The sequence below is a fragment of the Stegostoma tigrinum genome, chromosome 1, assembly GCF_030684315.1.
Source record: "Stegostoma tigrinum isolate sSteTig4 chromosome 1, sSteTig4.hap1, whole genome shotgun sequence".
In the NCBI taxonomy this organism is placed as follows: domain Eukaryota; kingdom Metazoa; phylum Chordata; class Chondrichthyes; order Orectolobiformes; family Stegostomatidae; genus Stegostoma; species Stegostoma tigrinum.
In genome coordinates, this window is record NC_081354.1 from 39,078,409 (window position 1) to 39,093,397 (window position 14,989).

At 40.8% G+C, this 14,989-nt stretch overlaps 1 protein-coding gene across 12 annotated transcripts in view; it reads right to left on the minus strand.

Moving 5' to 3' along the window:
• The window catches only part of LOC125459897 (transmembrane protein 144-like), an 88,117-nt gene that overhangs the window by 42,642 nt on the left and 30,486 nt on the right, over positions 1–14,989 (minus strand). For all 12 annotated transcript variants that reach the window (XR_007249141.2, XR_009445602.1, XM_048546926.1 and 9 more), the window contains one exon: positions 11,186–11,285. Coding sequence is in view for 10 of the 12 variants with exons in the window: in XM_048546926.1 (XP_048402883.1) it covers positions 11,186–11,285 (100 nt within the window). In the remaining 2 variants the exon portion in view is untranslated. The remainder of the gene's footprint in view (positions 1–11,185; positions 11,286–14,989) is intronic.

Genomic DNA, 14,989 nt, shown 5'->3' on the forward strand with positions numbered 1-14,989 from the left:
ACAATCAAACCTGAACTTTACAGCATTACCCTACACAATGTTTCTACGGAAATTCTTTATTATTTTTTGAAATAGCTAATAAAATGAAGCATCCTTGCACCCATTAAATTGGAGACTGTAAAGTGATGAAGGAATGTGTCAGAAAAAATTATGCAAATAGAATGTCACATGAGGAAAAATAATCTCGGCTGAAAAAAACCTTTTAAACATTAAAAGGAATGCTATTAATATCATTCATTTGTGCTTTACCAGATAAAGGAGATATGAAGGAATTATCTATTGGGTTTTAGAACATAGAACATAGAACACAGAACAGGCCCTTCGGCCCTCGATGTTGCGCCGGCCTGTGAACTAATCTAAGCCCATCCCCCTACACTATCTCATCATCATCCATATGCTTATCCAAGGAGTGTTGAAATGTCCCTAATGTGGGTGAGTTCACTACATTGGCAGGCAGGGCATTCCACGCCCTTACCACTGTTTGAGTAAAGAACCTGCCTCTGACATCTGTCTTAAATCTATCACGCCTCAATTTGTAGCTATGCCCCCTCGTACAAGCTGAAGTCATCATCCTCGGAAAAAGACTCTCACTGTCCACCCTATCTAATCCTCTGATCATCTTGAATGTCTCTATTAAATCCCCTCTTAGCCTTCTTCTCTCCAATGAGAACAGGCCCAAGTCGCTCAGACTTTCTTCATAAGGCCTTCGCTCCAGACCAGGCAACATTCTGGTAAATCTCCTCTGCACCTTTTCCAATGCTTCCACATCCTTCCTGTAATGGGGCAACCAGAACTGCACGCAATATTCCAAATGAGGCCGCACTAGCGTTTTGTACAGTTGCAGCATGACATCACGGCTCCGGAATTCAATCCCTCTACCAATAAAACCTAACACACCATAAGCCTTCTTAACAGCACTATCAACCCGGGTGGCAACTTTCAGGGATCTATGTACACGGACACCAAGATCCCTCTGCACATCCACACTACCAAGAATCTTTCCATTGACCCGCTATTCTGCCTTCGTATTATTCCTCCCAAAGTGAATCACCTCACATTTATCTGTATTAAACTCCATTTGCCACCTTTCAGCCCAATTCTGCAGTTTATCCAAGTCTCCCTGCAACCTGGAACATTCTTCCACACTGTCCACCTCTCCACCGACTTTAGTGTCATCTGCAAACTTACTAACCCTTCCACCAATGCCTGCGTCCAAGTCAATTATAAAAATGACAAACAGAAGTGGTCCCAAAACAGATTCTTGAGGCACACCACTAGTAACTAGACTCCAGGCTGAATATTTTTCATCAACCATCACTCGTTGCCTTCTTACAGAAAGCCAATTTCTAATCCAAACTGCTAAATCTCCCTCAATCCCATGCCTCTGTATTTTCTCCAATAGCCCACCACGTGGAACCTTATCAAAAGCTTTACTGAAGTTCATGTACACCACGGCAACTGCCCTACCCTCATCCACATGCTTGGTCACCTTCTCAAAAAACTCAATGAGGTTTGTGAGACACGACTTGCCCTTGACGAATCCACGTTGACTATTTCCAATCAAATTCTTGCTTGCTGGATGATTATATATCCTATCTCTTATAATCCTTTCCGAAACTTTTCCTACACCAGATGTAAGGCTCACAGGTCTATAATTACCTGGATCATCTCCACTGCCTTTCTTGAACAAGGGCACATTTGCAATCCTCCAGTCCTCTGGTACTAAACTTGCAGACAACAAGGACTCAAAGATCAAGGCCAAAGGCTCCGCCACCTCTTCCCTAGCTTCCCAGAGAATCCTTGGAAAAATCCCATCTGGACCAGGGGATTTATCTACATTCACACCTTCTAGAATTGTTAACACCTCCTCCTTACTTATCAAATCCTTTCAATTCTAGTAGCCCATACCTCAGTCTTCTCTACAATATTCTCCTTTTCCTGAGCAAAAACAGATGAGAAATATTCGCTTAGCACCTCTCCGATCTCCACAAGGTCCACACACAACTTCCCACTTCTGTCTTTGACTGGTCCTATTCCTACTCTAGTCATCCTCTTATTCCTCACATACCTATAGAAAGCTTTAGGGTTCTCCTTTATTCTACCTGCTAATGTCTGCTTATGTCCCCTCCTTGCTCTTCTTAACACTCTCTTTAAATCCTTCCTAGCTAATCTGTAATTCTCCATCGCCTCATCTGAGCCATATCGTCTCATCTTCACATAAGCCTCCCTGTTCCGCTTAACAAGAGATGCAATTTCTCTAGTAAACCATGGTTCCCTTACCTTATCACTTCCTCCCTGCCTAACAAGGACATACCTGTCAAGGACACGCAATCTCTCTTCCTTAAACCAGCTCCACATTTCGATTGTCCCTATTCCCTGCATTTTGCAACCCCATTCTATGCTTCCTAAGTCTTGCCTAATCACATTATAATTGCCCTTCCCCCATCTATAACTCTTGCCTTGTGGCATGTTCCTATCCCTTTCCATTGCTAAACTAAACGTAACCAAATTATGGTCATTCTCTCCAAAGTGCTCACTTACCACTAAATCAAACACCTGGCCTGGTTTGTTACCAAGTACCAGATCCAGTGTGGCCTCCCCTCTTGTCGGCCCTTCGACATACTGTGTCAGGAAACCATCCAGCACACATTGGACAAAAACTGATCCATCCAACGTACTAGAGTTATAGCAATTCCAGTCAATGTTAGGGAAGTTAAAGTCTCCCATAATGACCACCCTGTTCCTTTCACTTCTGCCCAGAATCGTTTTGCCAATCCTCTCCTCCACATCCCTGGAACTTTGCGGGGGCCTATAAAAAAGTGTGACCTCTCCTCTCCTGTTTCTGACGTTTTCAGAAGGCATATGTGAAGATTATTTTTCTTAGAAGTTGATATTGAGAAGAGGAAGAAGTTGTGAATAACTTGAAAAATCACTGTTAGGCAGTCAGCTTTTTTTTCAACTTCTGTGTACGGAAGAAACCAAAGAAGAAGAATAAAGTGCATGATGACAGACAGGAAGGAAAATACTATGAGAAAGGTATAGCAAGAGTTTGCAGGTCTAAGTGTTAGGAGTTTTCTTTTAGTTATAATACAGAATCAAAGCATCTAAAAATTCTTTTCATACAAGATTTAACTTCTTTCTGTGGGTGGTTAATTTTGGAACTGTACACTCCTTTTGACTTTTATCATTCATGAATATGTGAACTGTGGTTGAATGTTTTTATCTAGTCCACCTTGTAAATACTGAAGATTGCTATTCACTTATTCTACACACACTTTGGATAACCTTTTAAGTAATACTCGCTAGAAATGGTTTACATATCACAGGCGATGATGGCCTAGTGGTATTATTGCTGGACTGTTAATCCAGAGACCTAGATAACATTCTGGGGTTCGAAACCTGCCATGGCAGATGGTGGAATTTGAATCCAATAAAATATCTGGAATTAAGAATCTAATGATGCCCATGAATCTGTTGCCGATTGCAGGAAAAACCCATCTGGTCACTATTGTCCATTAAGGAAGGAAACTGCTGTCCTTACCTGGTCTGGCCTACATGTGATTCCAGGCCCACAGCAATGTGGCTGACTCTTAACTGTCCTCTGGGTAATTAGGGATGGGCAATAAATGCTGCCTAGCCAGCAATGCCCTCATCCCATTAATGAGTAAAGAAAACAAAATCAACTCTAAGTCTCTATGTTTAGTCAATCCAAACACAATTGCCTCAATAAAACTCAACACGCAGTCTCCAGAAAACAGACACAGTCATTTAGATAATAAAGTATGAAGCTGGATGAACACAGCAGGCCAAGCAGCATCTCAGGAGCACAAAAGCTGACGTTTCGGGCCTAGACCCTTCATCAGAGAGGGGGATGGGGTGAGGGTTCTGGAATAAATAGGGAGAGAGGGGAGGGGGACCGAAGATGGAGAGAAAAGAAGATAGGTGGAGAGAAGAGTATAGGTGGGGAGGGGATAAGTCAGTCCAGGGAAGACGGACAGGTCAAGGAGGTGGGATGAGGTTAGTAGGTAGGAGATGGAGGTGCGGCTTGGGGTGGGAGGAAGGGATAGGTGAGAGCAAGAACAGGTTAGGGAGGCAGAGACAGGCTGCGCTGGTTTTGGGATGCGGTGGGGGGAGGGGAAGAGCTGGGCTGGTTGTGTGGTGCAGTGGGGGGAGGGGACGAACTGGGCTGGTTTTGGGATGCGGTGGGGGGAGGGGGAGATTTTGAAGCTGGTGAAGTCCACATTGATACCATTGGGCTGCAGGGTTCCCAAGCGGAATATGAGTTGCTGTTCCTGCAACTGATCACATCGAATTCCCACAAGGTGCCGTAAGACAAGTGGTGATTTAATTAGAAATTCACAACAAATAAGCAAAGGATGTGGTGATGACATCGTGTGCAGCACCTGGCCAGTGTCAGGTCTCATCAGCAGTAGCAGCTATCCTGATCAGCTATTAGCTTTAATGTTCTGTGACTACTTGGGAAGTGTCAGAGGACTCTAGTGGGTGTATAAGTAGGACACAGTTCAGTTTGTGGGAAAATATATAATGTCTAGTCTTATGATCAAAACGGTTAAGCAACACGTCTTATTTAATACACTGATAAAGTAATTTGTGAGGTTATGAGAAGTGACTCTTCTCCACTCTTTGTAAGCCGACAACTGGAGGTAGTGTTCTCTGGGCTCTCAACAACACCTATTACAGGGCTATTCTGATTCTGCTTGACTGTATTATGATTTTTCAAATGTCCTGCTGCTATTTCCTTAATAATGGATTTTAGTGTATTCCTGATGACAGACATTAAACTGACCAGGCAATAGTTTTTGTTTTGGTTTTTCTCTTTTTGAGAAAGGAGGGGTTATATATGCAATCTTTTAATCTCCTTGAACCTTTTCAGAAATAAGGAATTTTGCAAGAAAACAACCATTTCATCCATTATTTCTCCATAACCAGCTCCCAGAAGACACTATAAAGCCTGCCATCAAGTCCAGGAGTCTCAGCAGCCTTTAACTCATTTGTTTTGCTAGCACTTTTTCTCAACTGAGTGGTTGTTAGTTCTTCTCTTTTGCATCTTGATTTTCTACCATTCTTGGGATGCGCTGTATTGTAAAGACAATTAAAAAATATTTGTTCAAATTCCCTGGCAAGTCTCATCCTCTCCAATATCTACCTTGATTACTTGCTTCCTTTTTATATATTTGTGTAATATCTTACTATTTTAATACTTCTTGTTAGTTTTTTTCCATATTCTAATTTCTGCTTCTTCATTTTATGTCACTTCGTTTTCATTTCAAATTTTCTCAACACTCACGCCCACCGTCAATCTTTGCTGCACTGTGTTTGTCCTTTCTATGTGATACTATTCCCAAAAATACCACATCCTCCTTGTATTGTCTTTCTTTTATAATGGAAAATATCTTTGACAGCTATGGAATATGTCAAGTGTCTGCCACACTTATCTATCATCGTGCCTTTTAATGTACAACCACCGTAGCCAACTGAATATGAAATTTCATGTTGTCATCATTCTTACCAAGAGGCCTATTCATTAATCCTACTTCATTATCAAGGCTAAAATGGCCTGTTCCTTGGGTGATTCCAAAAAACTTCCAAAATAGACTATGAATTATTATTCTAGGCTTCTCTTGCCAAATATATCGTGTCCAATCAATATGAAGACTAAATTTGCACATGGTTTTTGCAGTTCCTAAAAACTCCCATTATTTTTGGTTTATAATCTGTCCACCCTGAGGTTACCATTAGAGGGCCCATAAATTACTCCTACTAGAGGCTTCTTCCTTTTGTTATCTCCTAGCCAGATACTCGAGGAAAGATTTTATTAAAGAACCCACGTTCAAGATTCCATTTCATAGTTAAGTCAGTTTCATGGAATTACGTTCAAACAGGTATTTATGAGTAGAATGACTATAATTGTCATCATGGGCAGTACCATCATACTGGTAAAGCCAGTATTCCCTAAAACTTAAGAAGACGCTACTATGATACCTGCTTTGTAGAATGCTGAGTGAATGGAATTAAATGTAAAACTAAGAGCAATGGTCATAGAAAAGATAATTTCAGTGATATTTTAGCTGAGCTTATAAGAGAAAAACTAAGGGAGTTCTGAAGTAGTAGTAGTGCCAAACTGTACAGTGAGCTCAATAACTTCAACATAGAGTCTTCTGTAGCTTTTGCATTTCAATTAGAGAAACGGTTCTCAGAAATAATTAATAATGTCTGTGAGAATTATGACTGCTTTTATTCTTGGCTCAGAGTCAACAGTGCTATGGTGATAACAACAATCATCAACAAATACATACACAGTCAGGATACAGAAATTCAACCAATGAAGCACAGGAGTGAGGAGTTATCTGATAATTGAGCATTATATGTTCAAATGTAAGAAAATTTTAGAAAGAACTGAAGGAAGCAGGTAGAGACAGGATGAGCATAATATAATTTTCAAATAGAAAGAAAAAAAAGTTACTGGGATGAACATGCAAAAGAACAACTTTGGTACAGGCAGAATCAGTTGATGTCATTAGGATTAATATCAAGATCAATATGCTATTGTAGCCAAGAAATAGAAGTTCCAACAGACCCACTGCTGATAAAAATTGAAGATCATTACCATGAGGAAGCTGAATTCAGCAGAAGGAGGAGACGCATAGTCAAGATCGTTAAGATTAGAATATATAGAGAAGAGGATTAGGAAGGTTATGTTGAACTTATATAAGACACTGGTTCGCCTCAGTTGGAGTGCTGCATTCAGTTTTTGCCGTTGCACTTTAGGAAGAACATGAAGGCCCTGAAGAAAGTGTGAAGGAAATTCATAAAACTGGTTCCAGAAAGGAGGAATTTCGTTTATGAAGAGAAACTGTCTACACAGATAACAACCATACAATCAGGATGAAAGGCGGTTTGGAAAAGAATAGTAAATATATTTACTGGGTACATTTCTGGCAAAGAACCAGGAATTGTTGAAAAACCAGCACAATTGGAAATAAATAAAAGGGTACTGCAATTTAAGGAGGCACCATGAACTTTATCTATAAGCCAAAGTGATATGAGAAACAACAGACATTAAATGCTTCATTTCTGATTTTCCTTTGCTTCTAGAAAAAGTCTCAGGAAGAATGTTGCAGGCACTAGTATGTTTCAACATCTCACCAAAAGATCACTTTTCATTTGTTAACCTTGATACAGAACTAGATCCTCATTTGATGTCTGTAAACATCTGAGCTCACTGAGCAGCAAATCAGAATTCTAACCCTGGATTATTATGCCTCACATCCCAGAGATGTCACAGCCAATGGTTTGTTGCCTTAACATCACTACTACACCTATGATGAGTTTTCTAAGCACCATGGTCAAACATAAAACATAACTGGCTCCTGTGATTTCACAAAATCTTTGCAGTGCAGCTGGCAATTTGACCCACCGCATCGCTGTAGTTATCCAAATACAATGCAATTCAATTCAATACAGTACAGGAACAGGCCCTTCAGTCCACTAAGCCTGTGCCTATTCTAATTCGTATTTGACCTGCGACTTAATGCACATGTGCGGTTTCTATCCTCCTGTTCATGTGTCTATCAAGGAATGATTAAACGTAGCTGACGTGCTTGCTTTGCCAACTCCACTGGCAGTGTTTTAAAACATTAATCACCCACTGTGTGAAAAATTTGCTTTCTTGACTGTAGTATTGATGTAGATGGACCAGGGTAGATCATTGGTGATATTTACTCCTAGGAACTCTCAACCACGTCCACTGGTGCCATTAATACAGAACAGAGGTGCGTACTCCACTTCCACTCCTGAACTTGATAATCAGTTCCTTTGTTTTGCTGACAGTGAGGGTGCCTTTACACCATATGACTAAGTTAGTTCAATATAATTATGGATGACCTGACATTTCTCACAGTGATTTTCTTGCCTTTTCTCAGTAATCCTTGATTCCTTCACTGATCAAGAATCTATCTCAGCCTTAAATATACACAAGGACTCTACACCAAGAACTCTCTGTGGCAAGGACTTCTAAAGACTCAGCACCTATTGCTCATCTGTAAATTATGTGGGAAATGTTATAAATGTTAAGGATTGGCAATTTCCCTGAGTAGTATGTTATTCACTAAGACACATTTGCATGCCTGATGCAGGCTAATCTACCATTCTACACAGCACTTAGCCTGAAAACAGAGTCTGCCAAAGGGAAGCATCAAGTTCCTTTTGCATGATTCTATATCTGTAACAGTTACAGAGAAATCCAGCACTTGTCCTTTTATTATGCTGCCAAAATTTACTGTGACAACTATGAAATTATATTTTCTTGAGAGTCATTCTCACTAACACAGTCAAGGATGGAGCACAGGAGAAATACACGTAAAGAAAAGTTTCCTGGATTTTGATCTTAAACTCAAGACAGCACCCCATGCAATGTGGTATTTTTAGTTTCTGTACAAAGTACCCTGGTTTTGCTAGTTCAGTGAAAAATAATATTTTAACTAATGCCCACAGCAAAAGTAAACACAATCTGCCCAATTCACTTTAAATACATCTTATAATCAGCAGAAACAGTTTGAAGATTTCACTCAAATCAGTCAGTCTGAAAACATTTTCAGCTAACCTTGCTAGAACGAGTTGATGCATTAGGTTACCCAATTCTGATAAAGTTAATGCTTGGTCATTTTCAGTTTTGTTTTTGAAATGAGGAAGCAACTTTTGGCATGTCATATACTACTAAATCACATGTAAACTCACTGAAACTGGTCATTCTCCTTTTAGGCTTAATAGCTCATAACCTAAAATCTGGAATTGCAGAACTTCTGATTGAAGGAGTGTCGGGCTGGTATTGGAGAGTACGGTGTGGAAAAGGGATGGGAAGTGAAGGTATGGGGCAAAAATTTGTAAAAATATTAACTAAACCAGGCCTGATATCACAGAATATAATTCAAAATTGATCCAGAGATAGTGGGAATGTTGAGGCTTTAATAAGAATGAGGGAATTTAACAAAGCCAGTATAAATGGACACAATTACTCAGCCCGATCTCATTATAACATTGGTTCAAACATGAACAACAGAGTTGATTCCAGAGGTAAGACAACAGGAGGTCTCTGCCTTTGACATCAAAGCCACACTTGATTGAGTGTGGCACGAAGGAACAGGAGCAAAACTGGAGCTAATGGGAATCACGGTGAAATTCTCTGGTGGTTGAAGTCATACCTGGCATGACAGAAAATGCTTGTACTTGCTGCTCTTTCATTTCAGCTCCAGAATGTTTCTGTAGGAGTTCCTCAAGGTAATGTCCTAGGTCCAACTATCACCAGTTGCTTCATTAATGACCTTCCCTCCATCACTGCGTCAGTAATGAGGATGTTCCCTGATGGCTGCACCAATCGGTACCAGGGACTCCTTAGACACTGAAACAGTCCATATCCAAGTGCAGTGAGACCTAGACAATATCTAGTTTGGTTTGACAAGCGGCAGGCAATATTCATGCTGCACAAGTGCCAACAATGACCAACTGTCCACATTGTCGGGCAGATACCAGCGTTGTAACTGCACTGGAACAGCTTTGCTAGGGGAGCTGCAAGTTCTGGAGCACAAGTCTTCAGTACTATTGCCAGAATGTTGTCAGGGCCTGTAGCCTTTGCAGTATCCAGTGTCTCCAACCTTTTATTGATATCACATGGAGTGAATGGAATTGGCTGAAGACAGGTATCTGTAACACTGGCGGCCACTGGGGGAGGCCGAGATGGATCATCCATTCGACACATCCGGTTGAGATTGCTGCAAATGCTTCAGCCTTATCTTTTGCATGAATGTGCTGGGCTCTTCCATCATTGAGGATGGGGATATTTGTGGAATCTCAGTGAGATGTTTAATTGTCCACGTGATGGTGATTCATGACTGGATGTGGTAGGACTGCAGAGTTTAGATCTGATCCGTTGGTTGTGGGATTGCTTAGCTCTGTCTATCACTAACTGCTTTCGCTGTTTGGCATACAAGCAGTCTGGTGGCTTCACCAGGTTGATACCTCATCTTCAGGTATGCCTGGTGCTGCTCCTGGCATGCCTTCCTGCACTCTTCATTGAACTAGGGTTGATCCCCTGGCTCGATGGTAATGGGTGAGTTGGGGATATACTGGGCCATGAGGTTACAGATTGTGCTGGAGTACAATTCTGCTATTGTTGATGGCCCACAGCGTCTCATGGATGTCCAGTGTTGAGTTGCTAGATTTGTGCCAAGTCTGTTCCATTTAGCACTGTGATCGCGCCACACAACATGATGGAGGTTGTTCTCAATGTGACGGTGGCACTTTGTCTCCACAAGGACTGTGTAACGGTCACTCTTACCAATACTCTCATGGATAGATACAACTGCAGCTGGAAAATTAGTGAGGATAAGATCAAGTATATTTTTCCCTCTTGTTGGTTCCCTCACCACCTGTCGCAGACCCAGTCTTGCAGATATGCCCTTTAGGACCTGACCAGCTCAATCAGTAGTACTGCTACCAAGCCACTCTTGGGAGTGGACGTTGAAATCCCTCACCCAGAATGCATTATGTGCCCTTGTCATCCTCAGTGCTTCCTCTAAGCGTTGTTCAACATTGATGTTTTATGTTCTCTGAGGGGTATCAACCATAGGTGATCTGTTAACCCCATATTTCTTTTGTGTTAATTCTGGATAAGAGTATAAATTGTATAATTATAGTTCATGTTACTTTGCTAACCTGATATAGTACATGTATTGTTTGCTCAAACCACGAAATCTTTATTCTCTTTAGCAAGTCCCTAGGATTTCAAACTGTCTACTTTAAATAAAAAGGTTAATGGTCCCTAACTAGATTGTAACAAAACACCTTTAGACAGTCATTTTCATACACTAATCAATCACAGATATTACACTGTTTTCTCAACAGTTTCTCTGAACTGGTGATTATGACTATTCATTGTACAAAATCCAAATTGCAATAAGATATTTCATGAAGTTTTCCTACTGGGACTGCAGCAATAAACAGCATTATTATAAACTACAGCAAGAGTCCCAAGGTAACAGGACTGCACGAATGGAATACATTCATCCTCCCATAATAAAACAAAACTGTCCACTACACTTGAAGTCTTTAAATCAAAGTGAGCAGTGATGGTAATATCAGATGTGTGCAGTTAGCTATCTGGACTTACCTAGAACTTGCCCATCCCATCAGGAGATTAAATGCAGCCCAGATTAAAACACCAAGGCCTAAGCCAATGGTTTTCAGAATTGGAACAACAGTAATATTTCCTGAAAACAAAATAGAGAAGAAACCAAAATAATTAGTTCTTGCCTCAGTGTGTCCTCAGCTTTCATTCCTCCAGACTCCATGTTCAACAGAATATCTCTGCCATTTCCACTAACCATATGCGATTTCACCAAATACATCTTCACCACTCTCTTTTTCAGCACTTTGTAGGGAATGCTCTGTCCTATTGTTCTTCTCAATCACCCCCAAAAACCCCTTCCCTTGGCACCTTAACAATGCATGCTCAAGTTGTTGGTTGGTTCACCGAACTGGCTGGTTTTCATGTAAACATTTCGTTCCACTTCTAGGTGACATCTTCAGTGCTGTCTGGCATCTGTTGAAGTGCTGTTGTTCTGTTCCGTTCTGAAGTTATATTGTCTGGTCTGTCATTGTGGATAGCTTTGTTTCTGATTTTGCTCCTTAGTGGTATGTAGATGGGGTCTATTTCAACATGTCTGTTGACAGCACCAGTGGTTGAAAACCAGGCTTCCAGGGATTCTCATGCTTGTCTTTGATTTGCTTGTTCTCATACTGTTATGTTGTCCCAGTTAAACTGATGTCCTACTTCACTGGAGTGAATACACTGGCCACGCTGTATGAGAAATACATTAGTACTGACTACGAGTCTCCTATGACCTCTTGGAATAATGATAAAACTCAAAACAATAGCCACACTTCATCAGCTACTCTAAACAGTGAAATACTCCATACCCACAATGAGCAGAATAAATGTGATATACAAAGTACCATGTAGCAACTGTGAAAAGCACTGCATAGGACAAACGGGCAGGAAACTCGCCACAAGGATACGCGAACACCAACTCACAGCAAAATGGCATGATGAACTCTTCCTCATTTCTATTCACTTTGACAAAGGACATCAGTTTAACCAGGACAACTTAATAGTATGAGGACAAGCACGAGAATGCTTGGAAGCCTGGTTTTTCAACCACTGGTGCCATAAACAAAGATGTTAAAATAGACACAAAAACAAAGTTGCTGGAAAAGCTCAGCAGGTTTGGCAGTATCTGTGAAGGAGAAGACAGGGTTAATGTTTTGGGGCCGGTGACCGTTCCTCAGAACAGTTCCGAGGGAGGGTCACTGAACCTGAAACGTTAACTCAGTCTTCTCCTTCATAGATGCTACTAGACTTGCTGAGCTTTTCCAGAAACTTTGTTTTTGTTCCTGATTTACAGCATCTGCATTTCTTTTGTTTTTTATGTTGAAATAGATCCCATCTACATACCACTACAAAGCAAAACCTGAAACAGAACTAACCACCATGACCAGACCACCTACATTCAGAATGGAACAGAACAGCAGCACTTCAACGGAGGCTAGACAACATGAAATGTTTGCACACCAACCAACCAACTCCAGCCACAACCCGAGCTACAGGTCTTCGTTAAAACATTAAATGCACACTCGGGATTATAACCGCCCTTTTACCACTTCTTTCTTCATTGTCCAACACACCTCCTAGATGACACAGAGATTTACTCTACTTTTTCAATCAATATATTGTTGTCACTGCTCACACTGCAGTTTATTCCAACTTGGGGAGATCAAGTGCAGACTGGTTTCCCACTTTGTAGAATACCTTCTTTCAGTCCACAAGTTGAGTTGAAGAATTCAGTGTGCACTTTCTTTCCTGGCGCTTTCTCTCTTCTTTGTAACAATCTGTTTTACTCTCATTTTTGTTTTCTGACAATATTTATCATTCATACCTTCTCCATACGCAGCTTTCATTTCTTTAAAATAGAAAATAGGAACAGGAAGTAGATGATTCAGCCCTTTGAGCTTGCTCCACCATTCAACATAATCAAGGCGCATCATCTAATTCAGCAACCTGTTCCCACTTTCTCCCCCTATCCTTTGCGCCTTTTACCCACAACAGTCCTAATAAAGAGAACCAACAAAAGCAAAATAATAGATCCTGTAAATCTGAAACACAGAATGTTGAACCAACTCAGCAAGTCTGGCACTATCGTTGGAGAGAGAAATAGTGATAATGTTTCACGTCCAGTTCTAAAGTCGTCATACTGGGCCCAAAATGTTAACACTGTTTCTCTCTCTCCATGGATGCAGCCAGACCTGCTGAGTTTTCCCAGCATTCTCTGTTTGTTTTTTTGCCTTTACTTGTTTCATCTGGCATCTTGGCCCTGCACGACCAACACTTTTATCAATTAATCTCTCTGACCTTCCATCTGCACTTCTAGCTTCCCTTCTGCTTTTTATTCCCCCACCCTCCCCCATTTCACTTTTGTAAAAACAATTGTTTTTAACTACAATGAAAACAGAAAATACTCAGCAGGTAAGGTAGCATCTGTGAGAAAAAAGCAGTCATTGTTTCTGGTCAGACTCTTCATCCGAACAGATTATGCTTTTATCTCAATTCAGATTAAAGATCATCAGTGAACAGTTAGCTCTATTTGTCTCGTCTCAGATGCTGCTTCTCTTGCTATTCTTAATATATTTTGTTTTTAATCAATTCTTGAATTCAGCATCAACTTGTGTGAAAGTACCACTATCAGAATGTAAATCAGTTATGAATAGCTTATCAGAGAATCCCTATAGTGTGGAAACAGGCCCTATGGCCCAACAAGTCCACACTGACCCACACAGCATCCCACCCCGACCTATCCCCCTAATCTACACATCCCTGAACACTATGGGCAATTTAGCATGGCCAATCACTGAGCTTACACATCTTTGGATTGTGGTAGGAAATCAGAGCATCCAGAGGAAATCCACACAAACACGGGGAGGATGTGCAAACTCCACACAGACAGTCACCTGAGGATGGAATCGAACCCGGGACCCTGGTGCTGTGAGGCAACAGTGCCAACCACTGAGCCACCATGCTGCCCTTATGCATGGAATGATTGTGAAACTGTACTATGCACGGTATTTATCTGGATTTACCTATTTGTAGCACCTGGATCAATGCCTGTACATGAGCAATTTTCAGCAACAAAGCTCCAAGTTCAAGTTCTACTCCAGGATGTCTGCATATAAATCAAGACCGACAATCCAGCACCATACAAGGGGACTGTTGTGCTGAACTATGAATGTGAATATGCAGGTCAACATTTACGTTTCACAATATCACAAAGCTTGCTGTCTGTAAACTGGCTGCCATGCTTCCCACATTGCAATAGTGGCTACATTTGCAAGGTACTTCCATTCCTTAACAATTCTTGCCATATCAAATACTGGGCTACCACTAGTGTGCTAACATTTCTTTTTCCTTTTTTCCTGTCATTAGCAATGGTTGTTACAGTTTAGTATTCTTACAGTTAGGCTATCCCAATGCTACAAGGCTTTGCATGCCTGAGAACAATACAACTACATTAGTTGCATATTAGCTGACTAACTTCCCGCTGTTGGAAATTAAGAAAATATTGTTCAGCACAATTGCAGCTCGTGAAAGCGGCTGCATCTGTACGTTATTTCAATGTGCTTATTAATTGCATAGTTAAAGACGACCAATGTGCCAATCAGTCTTTGGCGAATTAACTGCTAAAATAATTAGAGTTACAAACTTGACATAAATTGCTAAAATGTTATTTGTATGTCAGCTTTTCTACTCAATGCAATAGACTTACTTTTCTAAAAGTTTTGCTCTTCAAATATAAAAGTGATTTCCTTGAAATTATAGTTTAAACACAAGTTAACAATAGGCATCTTGATTGGCTGCACAAAT